The sequence below is a fragment of the Hyperoodon ampullatus genome, assembly GCF_949752795.1.
Source record: "Hyperoodon ampullatus genome assembly, chromosome: 18".
NCBI lineage: Eukaryota > Metazoa > Chordata > Mammalia > Artiodactyla > Ziphiidae > Hyperoodon > Hyperoodon ampullatus.
The window spans coordinates 55,505,794-55,520,293 of NC_136931.1; the positions used below are offsets into that span (position 1 = coordinate 55,505,794).

The window sequence follows — 14,500 nt, forward strand, 5'->3', positions numbered from 1 at the left end:
AGTTCCTGAAAGTGCCCCAGCTCTGGACTTGGTTGTCTCATTAGCAGGGACTCCACGTGGTTTCCAGTGCTTGGTGGCCCCGGGCCAGGGCTGAGCATGGCAGGCTCTGTATGCTGTAAAATTAGCCAGCTGCAAGGGGCTCAAGGAGCCCCAGCATAGAAGGCAACAGAGCAGGTTTCTGAAAACCTCTGGCACCACGGCAGGATAATGGCAGATTCCTGGCCTCTGGGATGGACTGGGGGACTCCAGGGCACAGATTATGCATTCTGGAACCCAAGAAAGGCACGGCGTTGTGGATTCTGGAGTGTTTGGGATTCCGAGAGTGGATGTAGAGGGGCTGGAGTGTACGGCGGAGGGGGTAGGGCTGTGGACCCCACAGAGGGCTGGGGATCTGGAGTGGAGTTTAGGGACAGCGCCATTCTGCATCCACCCTCCAGATAAGGGAGGCAGGGCTGGCAGGGGAGTGCGGGGCAGGGGACTTAGTTGCGCTCCTCGCCCAGGGAGCTGGCGGGGCTGAGGGGCTCGCTGGGGGTGCTGACTGAGCTGGAGGGAGCTGTGTCCACCGAGCCGCGCTTGCTCCCGCCGGTTGAAGACGTGTAGGAGGCGCGGCGCGGCCACTCCGGGGCGCGGATATTGCGCCGGTCCTTGGCAGCCTCCTCGTCCTCGTCGTAGCGCTCGCCATCTTCATCGGGTGGTCCGTCCCGGGGCTCCTCCTCATCCTCGCTCTGGTGCGGGCTGGAGTGTCTCGACAGTGAGGGCGATGGTGGCACTGAGGCTGGCCGCGGGTAGCGGTAGCCCTGGGTCTGCGTACGGAGGTGTGGGCACAAACCGCATAGTGAGCAGAGGCCTCTACAGCCTGCCTGGGAGTCCAGCGTCCTGGAGGCCTTGCAACTCCAGGAGGGACACCCCACTTCACCCCACCCTTCTAGCCCCTGGCCCCCTAGAGAGACCCCGGATCCACTTACCGCCTCAGCCTCGTGGGGCTCGTAGGTGAACTGTTCTGGAAAGGCCTTGGCCAGCGCCATGTGACGCGCGGACATGTAGTACTTGTTGGGGGGAAAGAAGAGGAGTGGGCATCAGGGGGCAGGGGCCTGACCCCGCCCCCAGCAGGTTTGGAGGTGGGGTGAACCCTGGTTACAGGTTTTATGCAGATGAGCACACCCTGCGGTGGTTTCCAGTTGGCCCCTCTGCCAATCCGTCTTTCAGGCTCCACCCCTTATGTAGATAAGTAGAGCTGTGACTGGACAGTCTCTGAGCCACACCCCTTTAACAGGGGCGGAATTCTCCAGTGAGGTACCTCTTTGGCCGCACCCTTATGCAAATAGAGAACTTCCCACCTCGGTGGTCTTCCAGTCTGAAAGTTGATTCTTTTCTTAAAGGGACAGCAAGCGTTACAAATAGGAAGAGACCATGCCCTTTGCGCCAGCTTTCGAGGCACGGGGGATCAGAGACCCAGAGCCGTAAGTGACTGATTCACCAGCAGAGGACAGGGAGGGGAATTATACCCGGCCTAGGTATTTCCAGTCCAGAAGGTCGGAGAGGCGCTCCGTGCGGTTCCGCTGGATAATGCGCTGCCGCCGGCTCTGCTGGCAGAAACTGTAGAGGAAGGAGGTGAGCTGCGAGCAAGAATCATCCAGGCCTCGGAAACGCCGGTCCAGAATGTAGATGCCTGTCGGGGCCAGGACGAGTCTCAGAAAACAGATTGGGGAAACCTTCATTGTCTCTGGGACTCTGCGGACACCAGGACGCCTCCTCCCACTGGGACTCAGGAGTCCACCCCCTCCTCTCTTAGTGACCCAAGAGACCACGCCCCTCCTTCCCAGGATCCAAGAGTCCCGGCTCTCATTCCGGGCGCTCACCGTAAGCTGAGGGGTCTGCGATGTGTTCCTCCATGAAGCAGCCGAAACCAGAAAGGTTGGTGGAGACACTGGGGATACCCATAACCGTGCACTCAGCTGCGGGAAGGCGTGAGAAAGGTCCGCTTAGCTTGCCCCTCTTTATTGCCTTAAATCCCAGTGAAGGCCCCAATGGCGCCCTCTATTGGCGCCTTTAATAAGAGCCGGGCGCTGTGCCGCGCAAGTCAGGAACCAGACAAATAAGGCTGTGCATTAAAGTATGATAGTCCCTATTCCTTAGAGGGGAAGCTACTAGGCCCAGAAAAGGGAATTCATTTGCCCCAAGGCCTCAGGGTAAGGAAGAGTCCATAACTGGGTAATAAGGATGCTAATTTATTGAGCACGGTACTCTGGGCCAACGTTTACCGTTTTAATTTATCCTCATGACCTATAAGACAACTTTTTGTGCCAGACTGCACTGTTTTGGTTGTCATAGCTTTATAGTCTGTTTTGACAAGAGGTAAGACAAGGTCTCTCATTACTATCACTGTGCACAGAGCACCTACTACGCCTTGCTTACTCCCTTAAATAACGCTGAGAAATGCTTCAAGGAGTTTACTATAATTTTTATATAAGTGTTTCTAAAAACCTCTGTAAGCTGCAAAAGTAGGCACTACATATAACAAGGCTTATGGGAAAAATAGGGTTGGAGCTGGTCACAAAACCTTTGCACCATTTTAACCGTGGATGAAACTGGCAAATTTCCTACTCATCACACAAGCACAGTTTAAAAGACTTGTCAAATTACTCATCATTTAAGAAATATTACAGCAAATGTGGTATTTATTTTGCCTTAAAAACATATGAAAGTAGCTTGATTGTTAGAGAACCGTGCATTTAGCTGTTGTTGTTTTGGGGAACCAAACAGTAGCAAATTGGGAGAAATCATGTGTGAACTCTGACATCAGCCCTCTAGTTACTCACATGAGCTACTGTGTCACAAAAACACATGAACAGACTGTTTTCATTGTTCCTGTTTTGCAAAGGAGGAGTCTGGAGCTCAGGGAGGGCCAGTCCCTTGTCCTGGGATCCCGCCAGACGCTGAACTCACCTGGTGTGTAGCCCCAAGGCTCATAGTAGGAGGGGAAGACGCCCAGGTGGCAGCCGCGGACAAACTCCTCATAGTCCACAGGGAGCAGGGGGCTCGTGGAGGAGAGGAACTCCGGGTGAAAAATCACCTGGCAGTGGAAAACAAGGGCTCAGCCCGAGCACCTTATTTAGCTACTCCATGGGGATCCCAGAGAGAATGAAAAAGTTGTCTAAAGCCACACAAGACAGTGTCAGGACAAAGAATGGAATCCAAGTCTGTCTGCCTCAGAAGCAAAGGTTCTTTCTAAACATTGCAATCCTTTGATATACCAGGGGAGGTGGGGAATGTGAGGCTCAGGCTCCAGCCCCCATATCACCGCCCTCCCCAGCACCCCCACCCCCACCCATGCCCAACCCACCCTGGCCAGTGCCCTCACCTTGACCCTGTCGGCACTACTATTGAAGAGGCCAATTCGGCGGATGGTGGTCAAAATAGGATCTGAGGAGTCGTCCAGCATATTGTGGGTGCACACAGGAGGGAAAGACTGCCGCTGTAGGGGCCACAAGTGGGGTGGGGGGGTCAGCAAGGGACAGAGGGCTTCCTACTTCCCCATGAGCCATGCTCATCCTGGGGATCTAAGGAGACAATTCCCATCAGGTTGTGGGGCAACAAACCCAAGAGCTTACCAGGAGTTGTAGATTTCCTACTTGGCTCTATTGGTAAAGGTTTTCTTTTCCCTTTAACCACCATAAGCCGAAAAGAAACTACAATTCCAGCTGTCTTAGAGGCAGAACCAGTGTTAACATGCCTCACAGACTAGAGGGAGTTGTAGCTATCTTGTTCTGTACTCTGGGCTCTCAACAAAGAAACCCAAAGGGACTGTAACTCCCAGCAGTTGATGGGGGCTGTGCCTTTAAGGGGCTGCTTGCTGGAAGTTATAGTTTTCTTATGAAAATCCTGGATCTCTTTCTCTCCAAGTTCCTTTTACTCTCCATCCTGTATTCTCTCCACCTCCACCCTCAAAAGAGGCCCAAAGAAACCACAATTCCCAAGAGCCACTGGAGGAAGACAGAGCTAGTGCGATAGCAGTCCCAGGGGCTGCTGGGATATATAGTTCTTTGCAGCTGTCCCATCATTCCTCTCATTAAAAGATCTACTCATCTTCAGTCTACTGATTCCAGGAGCCCAGGAAACTACAACTCCCAGCAGCCCCATGGCAGAAACATCCTCAGTGAGGCCGACTGCCTTAGGAACTACTGGAAATTACAGTTTGACCAAAAACAATTCACACCTTGTTGTGCAACTTGGCTGTCTTGGTTTCCATTCCCCAGGACTGGGGCAAATCACCAACCCTGACCACAGGTACCAAAAACCCTTGACTCCAGAGAATAAAAGAACTCGAATTCCCAGAAGTTTCTGGGGCAAGGGAAGAGTCAAGGTAGCAGAAAGCCCTGGGGGCTGCTGGGAGTTATGGTTCTCATTTTGTGACTGCCAATTTTCTCTAAGGTTTCCCACCCATCTAATTAACCCCAGGTATCTAAAGAAGCTACAACTCCCAGGGGTATTGAGACTAAGACACAACCAGTGGGATAAGAAACAGTAGCTGCTGAAAGTTTTCAATGTTCTTCAGTGAATAACTGTTGTTTTTTGTTTTTATTGTTGTTTTTTCTTCTTCTTTGATCACACCATGCAGCACGTGGGATCTTAGTCCCCAACCAGGGATCGAACCCACACCCCCTGTATTTAAAGTAGAGAGTCTTAACCCCTGGACTGCCAGGGAAGTCCCGAAATAATTTTTTTAGCTGACCTGGCTCTATCCCTAGAGGCCCAACAAAACTACCACTCCCAGCAGTCTCTGGGGGAAGAGGTGGAGGTAGCTTGCAGCAAGGCCCAGGGTTAGCTGGGAGTTGCAGTTCTCCTTTTGTGGCTCTCTTGACTTTAGTTTAAGGTCCCTTCCACCTTTTGTTCATGGATCCCCAAGGACTCAAAGAAACTACAACTCCCAGCAGTCTCTGTGGCAGAATAAGCTGTGGGAAAGCAGGCTGCCCTAAAGCCTTCTGGGAATTGAAGTTCTACCAGTCAGCTCACGCACACCCTTCTGACTTCAGAATTGATTCCTTGAATAAGGGCTGCCAACAAAGCAGAACTCCCAGCCATCTCTGGGGTCAGAGCTAACACGGCAAGCTGCCTCCAGGGCTGCTGGGAATCGCCATCTTTCGACTCAGAAGTCCAAACCATACCTGCGTGGCAAAGATGGCTCTCTTCATCATAGTGAAGTCCTCCTTGTCCAGCATCTTGTTCATGTCTGGGAGGCTCCCCCTGTAAGGCGAGCAGGGGGATGCATCTGGGAATGGGTGATGAGAGGGTTTAGAGCCCAGGAGGATGCAGGGCTGAGGGCGGGACACTCACACCAGCAAGGATTCATAAAGCTTCCTCCCAAACTTCTCCTTCACTGTGTTGGCCGTATCCCTGGAAGGAGCAGAGTGATAACATCACTTACAGACCAGCTGCCGTTTCTTGTTAGGCTTCTGGGGCAGCTGGGAAGTTGAGGTCTGAGCAGAGAAGCTCTGGGAATTTCTGGCTGGAGGATGGGGACTCATGGAATAGGCCCTGGAAGGCTCGGATCCCTTGTGCTTTGCATCAGCTCTGTGGCCAGGGACAGGTGGCCTTCCCTCTCTGACTTCAATGCCTCATCTGTCAGATGGGGATAAAAATAGAAGCAACCTCAAAGGTTTGCAGTAGAATTCGATGAGGTCATGACAAAAAGGGCACAGTGCCCATCATACAGTGAGCCTTCCAAAAATGTCAGCTATTATTAGGACTTGGGCTAGTCCTGGTAGTAGTGATGCTAAGCCCCATTTGATAAAAAGAGAAAAAAAAATTCTGGGAGAGAAAAATGTATGGACACAAGTAAAGCTAGCAAAGAGTGCCACCCTACAACTTCATTGACATTCCTGTTCGTGGTCCTCTCGTAGCTCTGGCCTCATTTTCTACCCCATCTCCTAGGGTACTCTGCTTCAGCCCCGCTGGCTTCCTTGCTGTTTCTCAAACATGCCTCAGGGCCTTTGCACTTGCCATTCCCTCTGCCTGAAATGCTGTTCCCCAGATACACACAGGGCTTCCTCCCTTGTTTCCACTCTTGGTCTCTACTTGCTGGCACTTACTCAGTGTGGCCTGTCCTGACAACCCTGTCTCATATTCCAGTCCTGCTTTTTTTTTGCCAGAGCGCTTTCTATAGAACTTTCTAGAATGTGAACACAATGAGGGCAGGGATTTTATCTTCTCTGCCTCACAGCTGTGTTCCCAGTGCCTAGAACAGCACCTGGCACGCAGTAGGAGCTCAAGAAATAGCTGATGGCTAATGGGTGTTTTTTTACAGATGAGGAAACTGAGGCTTGAAGATGGGGAGTGGTTTGCCTAAAGTCACAAAGCCAGAGCAGGACAGGGGCATGAGCGGGATCTCGCCAGCTTGATACCAGAGCCCTGGTCATGCTGTCACACTTGTCCTGCCTGCGACTGCGACTTCGTACTGCCCCCGAGTTGCAGGCATCTGGAGCAAGTAACTTTGCTGGGAATCAGGTGGGGGATGGGTTGATCATGTCACAGATGACAAAACTGAGACTCCAGGAGAAACAGGGGACCCAAAGCACACAGCTGGGAGTGGGAGCGGCAGGGATGCCGGGCCGAGGGCTGCTGACCAAAGCTGCTTGCGCACGGCTTGGCCCTTAAGGGTTTCCACGTTGAAATTGTTGGTCCGAGCTGGCATGATGAAGAAGGCAACCACTGTCTGCTCGCTGCCATTCACCTGGGGCAGAGGAAAGGGAAGGTGTGTGTGTGTGTGTGCATGTGAGTGTGTGAGGATCACATGGGAGAAGTCTGAGACCATCCACCCTTTTGCAGCCCCCAAGACCACGAGGACCCTGCCATGCCCCTTACTGTCAAGGAGAATTATAGGACAGAGCTACCATTCCCACGGGGACTCTGATCTTCTTTCTGGGTCCCTACACTCCTGTTTTACACATGGGTTTCCCTGCCCCCACCTCCCCAGGTCTGTTCTCCCCAGTCATGTACTGATTTTCTCATCCTCCTTGTCCCCTTGCAGACCAGGCCTTACTCTGAGCAGATAGTTGAGCCGGGCCAAGGCCTCTAGAAAGACATCGGCCCCCTTGTTGGAGAATTCGTAGCGGCCAGCGATAAAGAAGTACAAGGTCTTGTCCAAGTTGAAGTCCAGGTGCCTAAAGAAGCCACAAGACAGGGTGAAGCCAAGACCCTCACCCACTGGCCCCAGCCTTGAAACTACAAACCCCAGAAGCCACAGGGGCAAAGAACATCTTAGGACAGAGGCATCATGGGAACTCCTGGGAATTGTTTTTTTCTCCTTAGATGGGGATTTCCTTAAATACTCAACCATTGTTCTGGTGCTCAAGAACTCAAAAGGCTGAGTCCTCAGCTGTCCCCTCTGTTGGCCCCAGGAGTCTAGGTTCCCAGCCACCCTCTCTCTCAAGACCTAGGTATCTGGCCTACATACCCATAAAAATGGCCCCGCACAAACTCCTGGATTCGAGCCTTGCTCTGAGCATGGAGGTTCTGGAACTCATGCATGGCAGAGAATTTCTTCACATTCAGTCCATTGGGGGTCACGATATCTGGGATTGGGGGAGAAGGTCCCACATTTCATTTCTTCATTTCTTCGTTCAGATCAATGTGGCTGAATGAATAAATGAAGGAAAGACCCCTTTCCTTTCACAATGTCTTTGTTTCGACAGCTCCCCAGTGAGCTCCTGTGGTGACCCAGCTGCTCTGCCACTCAGACACCTTCTTGCCCAATATTGCATGCTTATATTCACAAGCCTGACTACAAGTCCCATCAGCCCCTGTGAATGGCTAACCAGACAGGGAACAGAGCAACATCGGGGCTTCTGGGAGTTGTAGCTCTTTTGTTTCCCCTATGCCACCCTGAGCTGGGGGAATGAGTCAATGTCCCCATCCTGCTTCTCTATCTTCAAGCCTCTTTTAGGGCCCCAACCATTTCCTATTCTCATAGAAATTAAAGCATATCAGTGAAAAACTATAACCTCCATCAGCTCCTGGGGCAAAATTCCAGGAATATAAGGAGTTGGACAGCCAAAGGTCTTCTGGGAGTTATAGTTCTCACCTTATACCCATTGAGAATGGATGCTATAGTTTGGGAAGAATAACTGGTTCCAACACTGCTTTTCTCAAAAACAAAATCCAAGGAACCTCCTTCCTCTTTCAGAAGACCAATATCTACATTAGCCAGTAAAAGAATTTTACCATTTCTGAAATTAAAGAAACTACACTTCCCATTAGCCTCTAGGGCATGCAGCCAGGCAGCCTCATATTCAGGTCACCAACCTAGGCATTCTAGGAGTTGTAGTTCTCTGCTCTTTACAGCAAAAACATTGGAACAGGCCTTGGCATAGACTACCTCGTTTATGTCTACGGACCCAGGCCTATTTCCTACCTGGTTTCCTTTTGAGTAGGTGCTGAGCCTCAATGGCGGTAATCTGGGACACGGTAGTGAAGACATGAGCACAGTGGGCTGCCGCCCGCTCCATGCAGTAGCGGTGATAGATTTGCCTCTCACCTGCTTCCTTGTCCACGTTGAACTGGGTAGGGAGGGAGGGCAATCAGGTTAGAAATGGGGAGAAGACAGGCGGTCCAGACTCCAGGGTCTTAGGGGAGATTGGGCCTTGAAGCTGGACTCCTGGGCCTGAGGGTGGAGGGGGTGGGGGACTTGGATTCCTGGGTCCTGGGGGAAGAAGGAACTTGATCCCCTTGGGCTTTGCAGACAGCCTTGGGCTGTCCTGAAATATTGGCAACCCCCATCTGCCACGCTCCCAGCTCACATTCTCCAGGTTGTTGTAGAAGTCCACGGCACCGGCACACAGGTATCGCCCCAGCAGCGTGGCATGGGTCGTGAAGATGGTAGCCACGGGCAGCCGCCGGGCACGGCATAGGCAGAGCCCGATGCCCGCCAACCACTCATGGAAGTGTGCAACCACATATGGTTTCTCCTCGCTCTGGGCCAGGAACTGTGGGACAATAGGGATAGGGCCACTGTGTCTCCATGTGTGTTGTGAAGACAACCAGCAATCCCCAACGTGGATGAGGAAGCAGGGGAGAGGTCAATCTATCCCCACAACCGCACAGAGTGGGTGGTGACCCATTGCAATCCCCATGGGACAAGGAGCTCTAAATCCTTAAGGCAGCCAGACTAGCTGACCTCATTCCCAGAGGTTGATGGGAGCTGTGTTTTTTTGACCAACCTTCTAAGTCCCAAAAGGGCTGAATTGGAAAGACCAAAGTTTTAGTGTCCCCAAGTCCTGAACACAATTCCTGGACACCTTTTATGTCAATCAAGAGTAGACCTGGGCTTCCCTGGTGGCGCAGTGGTTGAGAGTCCACCTGCCGATGCAGGGGACACGGATTTGTGCCCTGGTCTGGGAAGATCCCACATGCCGCGGAGCGGCTGGGCCCGTGAGCCATGGCCGCTGAGCCTGCGCGTCCAGAGCCTGTGCTCCGCAACGGGAGAGGCCACAACAGTGACAGGCCCGCGTACCGCAAAATAAATAAATAAATAAAATTAAAAAAAAATAAAGAGTAGACCTGTGCCGGATACTGGTTGAAGGACTACAACTCCCAGAATGCCCTAGGAGCAGCCAATTCATAAACTGTCCCAGGGTATGGGAAACAGTTTCTTGAGCCTTTTAAAACCTAAGAGAAGGTCCGAATTGGGGTTCCTGGTTCTCAGATAGGCTGGGGATTCCCAAACATCCGGGGACCCATCTGAGAGCCAAGTCCCGCCCATATTAGAGAACTACAACTCCCAGAACTCCCTGGGGGTAAGCCCTCCCGTCAAGCCAGCCTCCCCGAGAGCAATTGGCTTAGAATTCCTATATTTGGAAGACTGGAGTGAATGAAGCTGGGGTTGGGAGACTGGGTCTTTGAGGAAAGAAGAGTCTTGGCCCCTGGATATCCATATTGCCAGAGATCAGAGCTAATCCTCGGTTTAAAGGACTACAACTCCCAGAATGCTCTGGGAGACACTAGCCACCCTCTGGCCTCGGGTGGCCATTGTAATTTGGGGCCTGGGGTCGAAAGGAGTGACACGGGGATTGGCAGTGGGGCCTACCTCACCCAGGAACCAGGTGGTGAGGAAGCCAAAAAGGACGGCGTCGTTGCCTTCCCGGTCATACCAGGGCACCCCGATGTTGCACGTGTCCCATAGCTCCCCCTTCCAGCGCTCCAGGGCCCAGGCTGAGGCCCCCACGTCGAGGAGCACCACCAGGGGGCCCCCCTCGATCAGCCAGCGCCCGAAATACACCTGCAGGGGGACACAGGGAGGCTTAGGGTTTTGGCCACCTGTCTCTGGGCACAACAACTGCGTTTCTCCCATCCCCAGGGAGACGTCTGGGCTCATGGCCTCGGTGCTTCTACCTTCTGTTTCTGTATCTGCTGCTAATTTCTCACCTGCTGCCTTATTTCTCTATTTGCCATTAGTTATTCCCTCCACAATTTTTTCCCATCTCGGCTGCAGCATCTCCCTATCCCTTGCTTAGTTTCTCTAACAGTTGCCTCTCTTCTCTACTTATAAACCCACATTGCACATGTCCCATCTCTGTGCCCCCACTGCGTTATTTTTCCACCCTGCTAATCATTTCTCCAGCCCGCTGCCTTGCTTCTGTGTTCGCTGCCACATTTCTCTCACCAACCATAATGCTGCTTTCTCCCATTATCTTTCCTTTCTGCCGCTCACTCCTTGTACTGGATCCTTCTTCTTCCACTCGCTCCCTTGTTTCTGATCCTTTCGCCATATATTGGTCACCTGCTTCCTCTTTTCTCTGCCCATAGGCCCATCTTGTACTTCGCAGCCTCATTTCTAACACTGCCCACCCACTTTCCATGCATGAGGGCTACATTTTTCTACCCACTGCCGTGTTTCTAAGCCTCTCGGTCGCATTTCTGGCCCTGCCACGTTTCATTGATCTGTTGCTTTCCTCCTGAGACCGTGGCCCGGATTCTGGGCCTGCTGCCACGGCTCTGTGCGGCCGACAAGCCGTCCTACTCCTCCCCAACCTGGCTTTTCCCGGCTTTGGGCGCCTGACCCCCTATGCTCCTCCCCCTCCCAGCTGTTGTCTGCCCTTTTGCTGGGGGGGCTATTCTTAGGCCCCCAGCACATGGACAGCAGCTGCCATGGGGGAGGAACTGGGCTGCCCTAGGGTTCCTTAGGGACACAGTCCCGTCTAACTGGACTCCAGACCCCACCCCAAATCAGAGGCTGTGAACGAATGAAGGCAGCATTGTACCTCTCCCTCCCAGACCCCAATGTCTGTACCTCAGCCCTGCTGCCTGATGGCCCTCTCCCTGGGGGACAGCCACTTCTCTGTCCTCATCCTTCAATTCTCATTGGGTGCCTGGGACTCTCCCTTCCTCTTTTTTATTCTTCCCCTCCCCCTTTTAATTCCTGGCTGCGCATCCAAAACTCTGTCCCCTGGGTTTGCCTGCCTACCTCTCCTCTCTTCCTCAATACTCCATCTTCCTCTCTCCTTCGAGATCCTTCTCTCTAAAACATCAGGCTACCTCTTTTCTGTATCTGGACTCTATTTCCCTATTGCTCGAACCACTGGGGCCACCATCACTTTTTGGAACACTCAGCCTCTCTCCATCTGGCTTTCTCCTTTGCCTGCCTGTCCACCTCACTCTGCAAGTGTGGCTGCTTTCAGTAATAATGACGATGATAATAACCGCGACGATAACAGCTCACAGACAGTACTAACTGCATGCCAGGGCCTGGGCTGAAGGCTTTTTATGACCTAGTTCATCCTCCCAGGAAACCTATAAAGAGGAAGCTATCAGCATGTTCATTCGCCAAGGTCACAAGGCAGGAAGCAGAGAAGGCGAATTTGAACTTCAGGCTCCAGAACTCCTGCTCTGGCCTCCTGCCTCACCCTCAAGTCCACCTCCCCTGGCTTTTGTCTGGCTGTCCATCTAGCTCTTTTCCTCTCTCTGGATCTGAGGATCTTGGCCTCTTGGGACCATCTTTCAGTCTGTCTCATACCTGCTGTCTGTCTGTCCATTCAACAATGTCTTCGAGCTGGGGGTGCACCCACTCACTTCACGGGCTCCTGCATCTGTCTGAGTGTCTGTCCGATGTCTGCCCGGGAAAGTGCTGGGCCATCCTGAGTTTCTGTCCATGCCTCCCTCTCTCCCTGGGGCTGTCCATCCCCTGCTCCTTCTCTTTCTGCTGCCCCCACCCTGCCCTCGGCCAGGCCATGTCCCACCTTGCAGCCCTTGCTGTTCATGGAGTCCAGCGTCCTCTTCAGGGCTGGGGTCGGGGGCTCGAGCAGTTCCACCTGGGTCCTCACGCCCTGCTCCGTGTACGGTCCCACCAGGTAGTAGTTGTCGCCCCACTCATCCCCTGTCACCTTCGCCTTCGTCTGCAGCACCGTGTAAATGCCACCCACTGTGGGCAGAGGTCCACAGATCTGGGGCCTGGGGCAGGGTTGGGGGGCGGGTGTGCCGCGGGAGTCCCGGACCTCTGGCTCAGAGGGAAAAGGGGCCTGAGAGCCCACACTTCAGAGTCAGAGGAAGGAGGGAGAGGGCGGATGGACAGTACTCCTGGGTCTATGGGAGAAGGGGGCTGGGGTCGGGACTTGAAGGGAGGAGGGTGCTGAGTCTGAGAGAAGGGGCTGGGGGCCTAGGCTTCTAGGTGTGAGGGAATTAGGGGCTGGGGCTGAGGAGGACAGAAGCTGACAAGGGTTATTAGGGCCTAGCTTCTTGAGTTCCCAGCTTACAGGAGCTGGATTTAATTCCCAGTCAGGCTCCAGGACACAGTAAGGGAGAATCCCTCTTTGTGGCCTCATTTAGGTTCTCGGAGTTGCCCAAAAGAAGCCAGAGCTGTTAGTCCTCACCCCCCAGGGACTCTGCCGACCTGTGCCTCAGTTCCCTCTCCCGACATGGGAAACAGGCATGCAAGGACCTGCCCCTCCCATGACTCCATTCCAGACCCAGGAGTCTGGGCCTCCAGCCTCCTTACCTCCTGAAGCCTGGGCCCTGGAGATCCCTGTCTCCATGTTCACAGACCTCCCCTTTCTCTCCCAGGACTCAGCAAAGCAAAATCCCAGCTCCCTTTCTTCTAGATTGCCTAGCTCTTGGGATTCCAGCCCCAGCCTTCTCCACACCCAGAACCTCAGGACCTTTGGAGCCCAGAACCCAGAAATCCAGGCCCCCAGCCACCCCCATCCCAGGGCCCAGCCCTTGACCAGCTTAGGACTTTCCAGCCTTTCCCCATTTCTGCGCGCATGTGTCTGAGGCTACAGGCTCCTCTATTCCTAAGAACCCAGAGCTCAGGCCCTCAGAACCCAGGCATCCAGGTCCTAACTCTCTCTCAGCCTAGGACCTAAGAATTAGGGTCTCCAGCCCCTTCATATCTTTACTCTCAAATGACCAGTTCCCCAAATTCTCCCACCACGATTCACGCATCGTATCTCCAAGTGGGCTCTCTCCCAAATCCGGAGTTACATCCCAAGACCCTTCCGCCTAGGGCCACAGTTCTGAAGTGCAAAACCCCTCCCCCCATCTCCTTCCCTACTGAGGACCCAGGTCTCTGGTCTTTTTTCATGTTAGCCCCGTCACCCCTAGGACCCAGGACCTGGGTTTCCAACCTCCTTTCATCTTAGGCGACCCATCCCCTCCCTCCAGCGCACAGGGGACAAACTCCAGTCCCTCCCCAAGGACACAGGAGTCACAGGCTCCTTGCCCAGGACCGAAGAGTCATGCCATGCAGACTCGTTCCTCCGTTACTCTACAGTTCCGGGCCCCCATGCCCGACTGCCCTTCTCGTCCGGGTCCCTCCGCCCGGCATGCTCACCCTTGTTGGCCACCTCCCAGGCCACCTCAAAGAGCACTGTGTTCTCCAGGTCGAATTCATCCTCCCAGTCCTCCAGTCCTGGCAGTGAGGACATGGACAAAGTGCGGTTTAGAGGCATGGCCGACGCGGTTAGAGGGCTCCGGGGGCCACAGGTAGGGGCCCCAGAGGTGTCTGAGGAATGTACTGGGCAGGGCGCTGGGCCAGGTAGCTGGTGCCCGACGGGAAGCTTGCACCACCCTCGGCTTCCTATTGCACGACCGCACCACCGCCTGGAGCGCTCGGACCGGGGCCGGAGGCGGCCGCAGCGTCACTGAGCCCAGTGGGAGTTCCTGCAGTGAAACCTTGCGGCCACCAGGAGGCGGTGCCCGCCCCCCGGCCAGCGCCATTGGTCTGCGCCCGGGGGCGGGGCTCCCGCGTCTCTCATTGGTGAACAGTGCAGGGTTCGCTCAGCCCCGCCCCCGCCTTGGCTGTTCGTGCGAGCTCCAGTGGGCGGGGCTCGTCGCTGCGCTAGATGATTGGCCTTCAGCTCTGTCAATCCGAAGCTAGAGGCCCCAAAATTGGCGGGGGAGGGAAGACGGTGGATAAGGAGGAAAGGAAGCGTGAGGGACGTGTGGTTTCCCGAAGGAGTGTTCAGAATTTTGCAATCGGCCTTAGTAAGGAGGCCTGGGTAAAAGGAGGAGG

At 53.9% G+C, this 14,500-nt stretch overlaps 1 protein-coding gene across 2 annotated transcripts; it reads right to left on the reverse strand.

The window, feature by feature from the left end:
* Window positions 1-479: 479 nt before the first annotated feature.
* GYS1 (glycogen synthase 1) lies at window positions 480-13,937 on the reverse strand (the record flags this gene model as incomplete). Of its 2 annotated transcripts, XM_079723022.1 has the most annotated exons (16): window positions 480-803; window positions 966-1,046; window positions 1,506-1,669; window positions 1,860-1,955; window positions 2,947-3,073; window positions 3,362-3,475; window positions 5,166-5,244; window positions 5,335-5,394; window positions 6,624-6,730; window positions 7,040-7,160; window positions 7,454-7,571; window positions 8,411-8,555; window positions 8,796-8,981; window positions 10,082-10,273; window positions 12,231-12,412; window positions 13,820-13,937. In XM_079723022.1, the coding sequence occupies 16 exons, from the start codon at window positions 13,935-13,937 to the stop codon at window positions 480-482; spliced, it is 2,214 nt and encodes a 737-aa protein (XP_079579148.1). The 2 variants fall into 2 exon arrangements, with proteins under 2 accessions (XP_079579148.1, XP_079579149.1); XM_079723023.1 differs by lacking the exon at window positions 10,082-10,273.
* Between the last annotated feature and the right edge of the window lie 563 nt (window positions 13,938-14,500).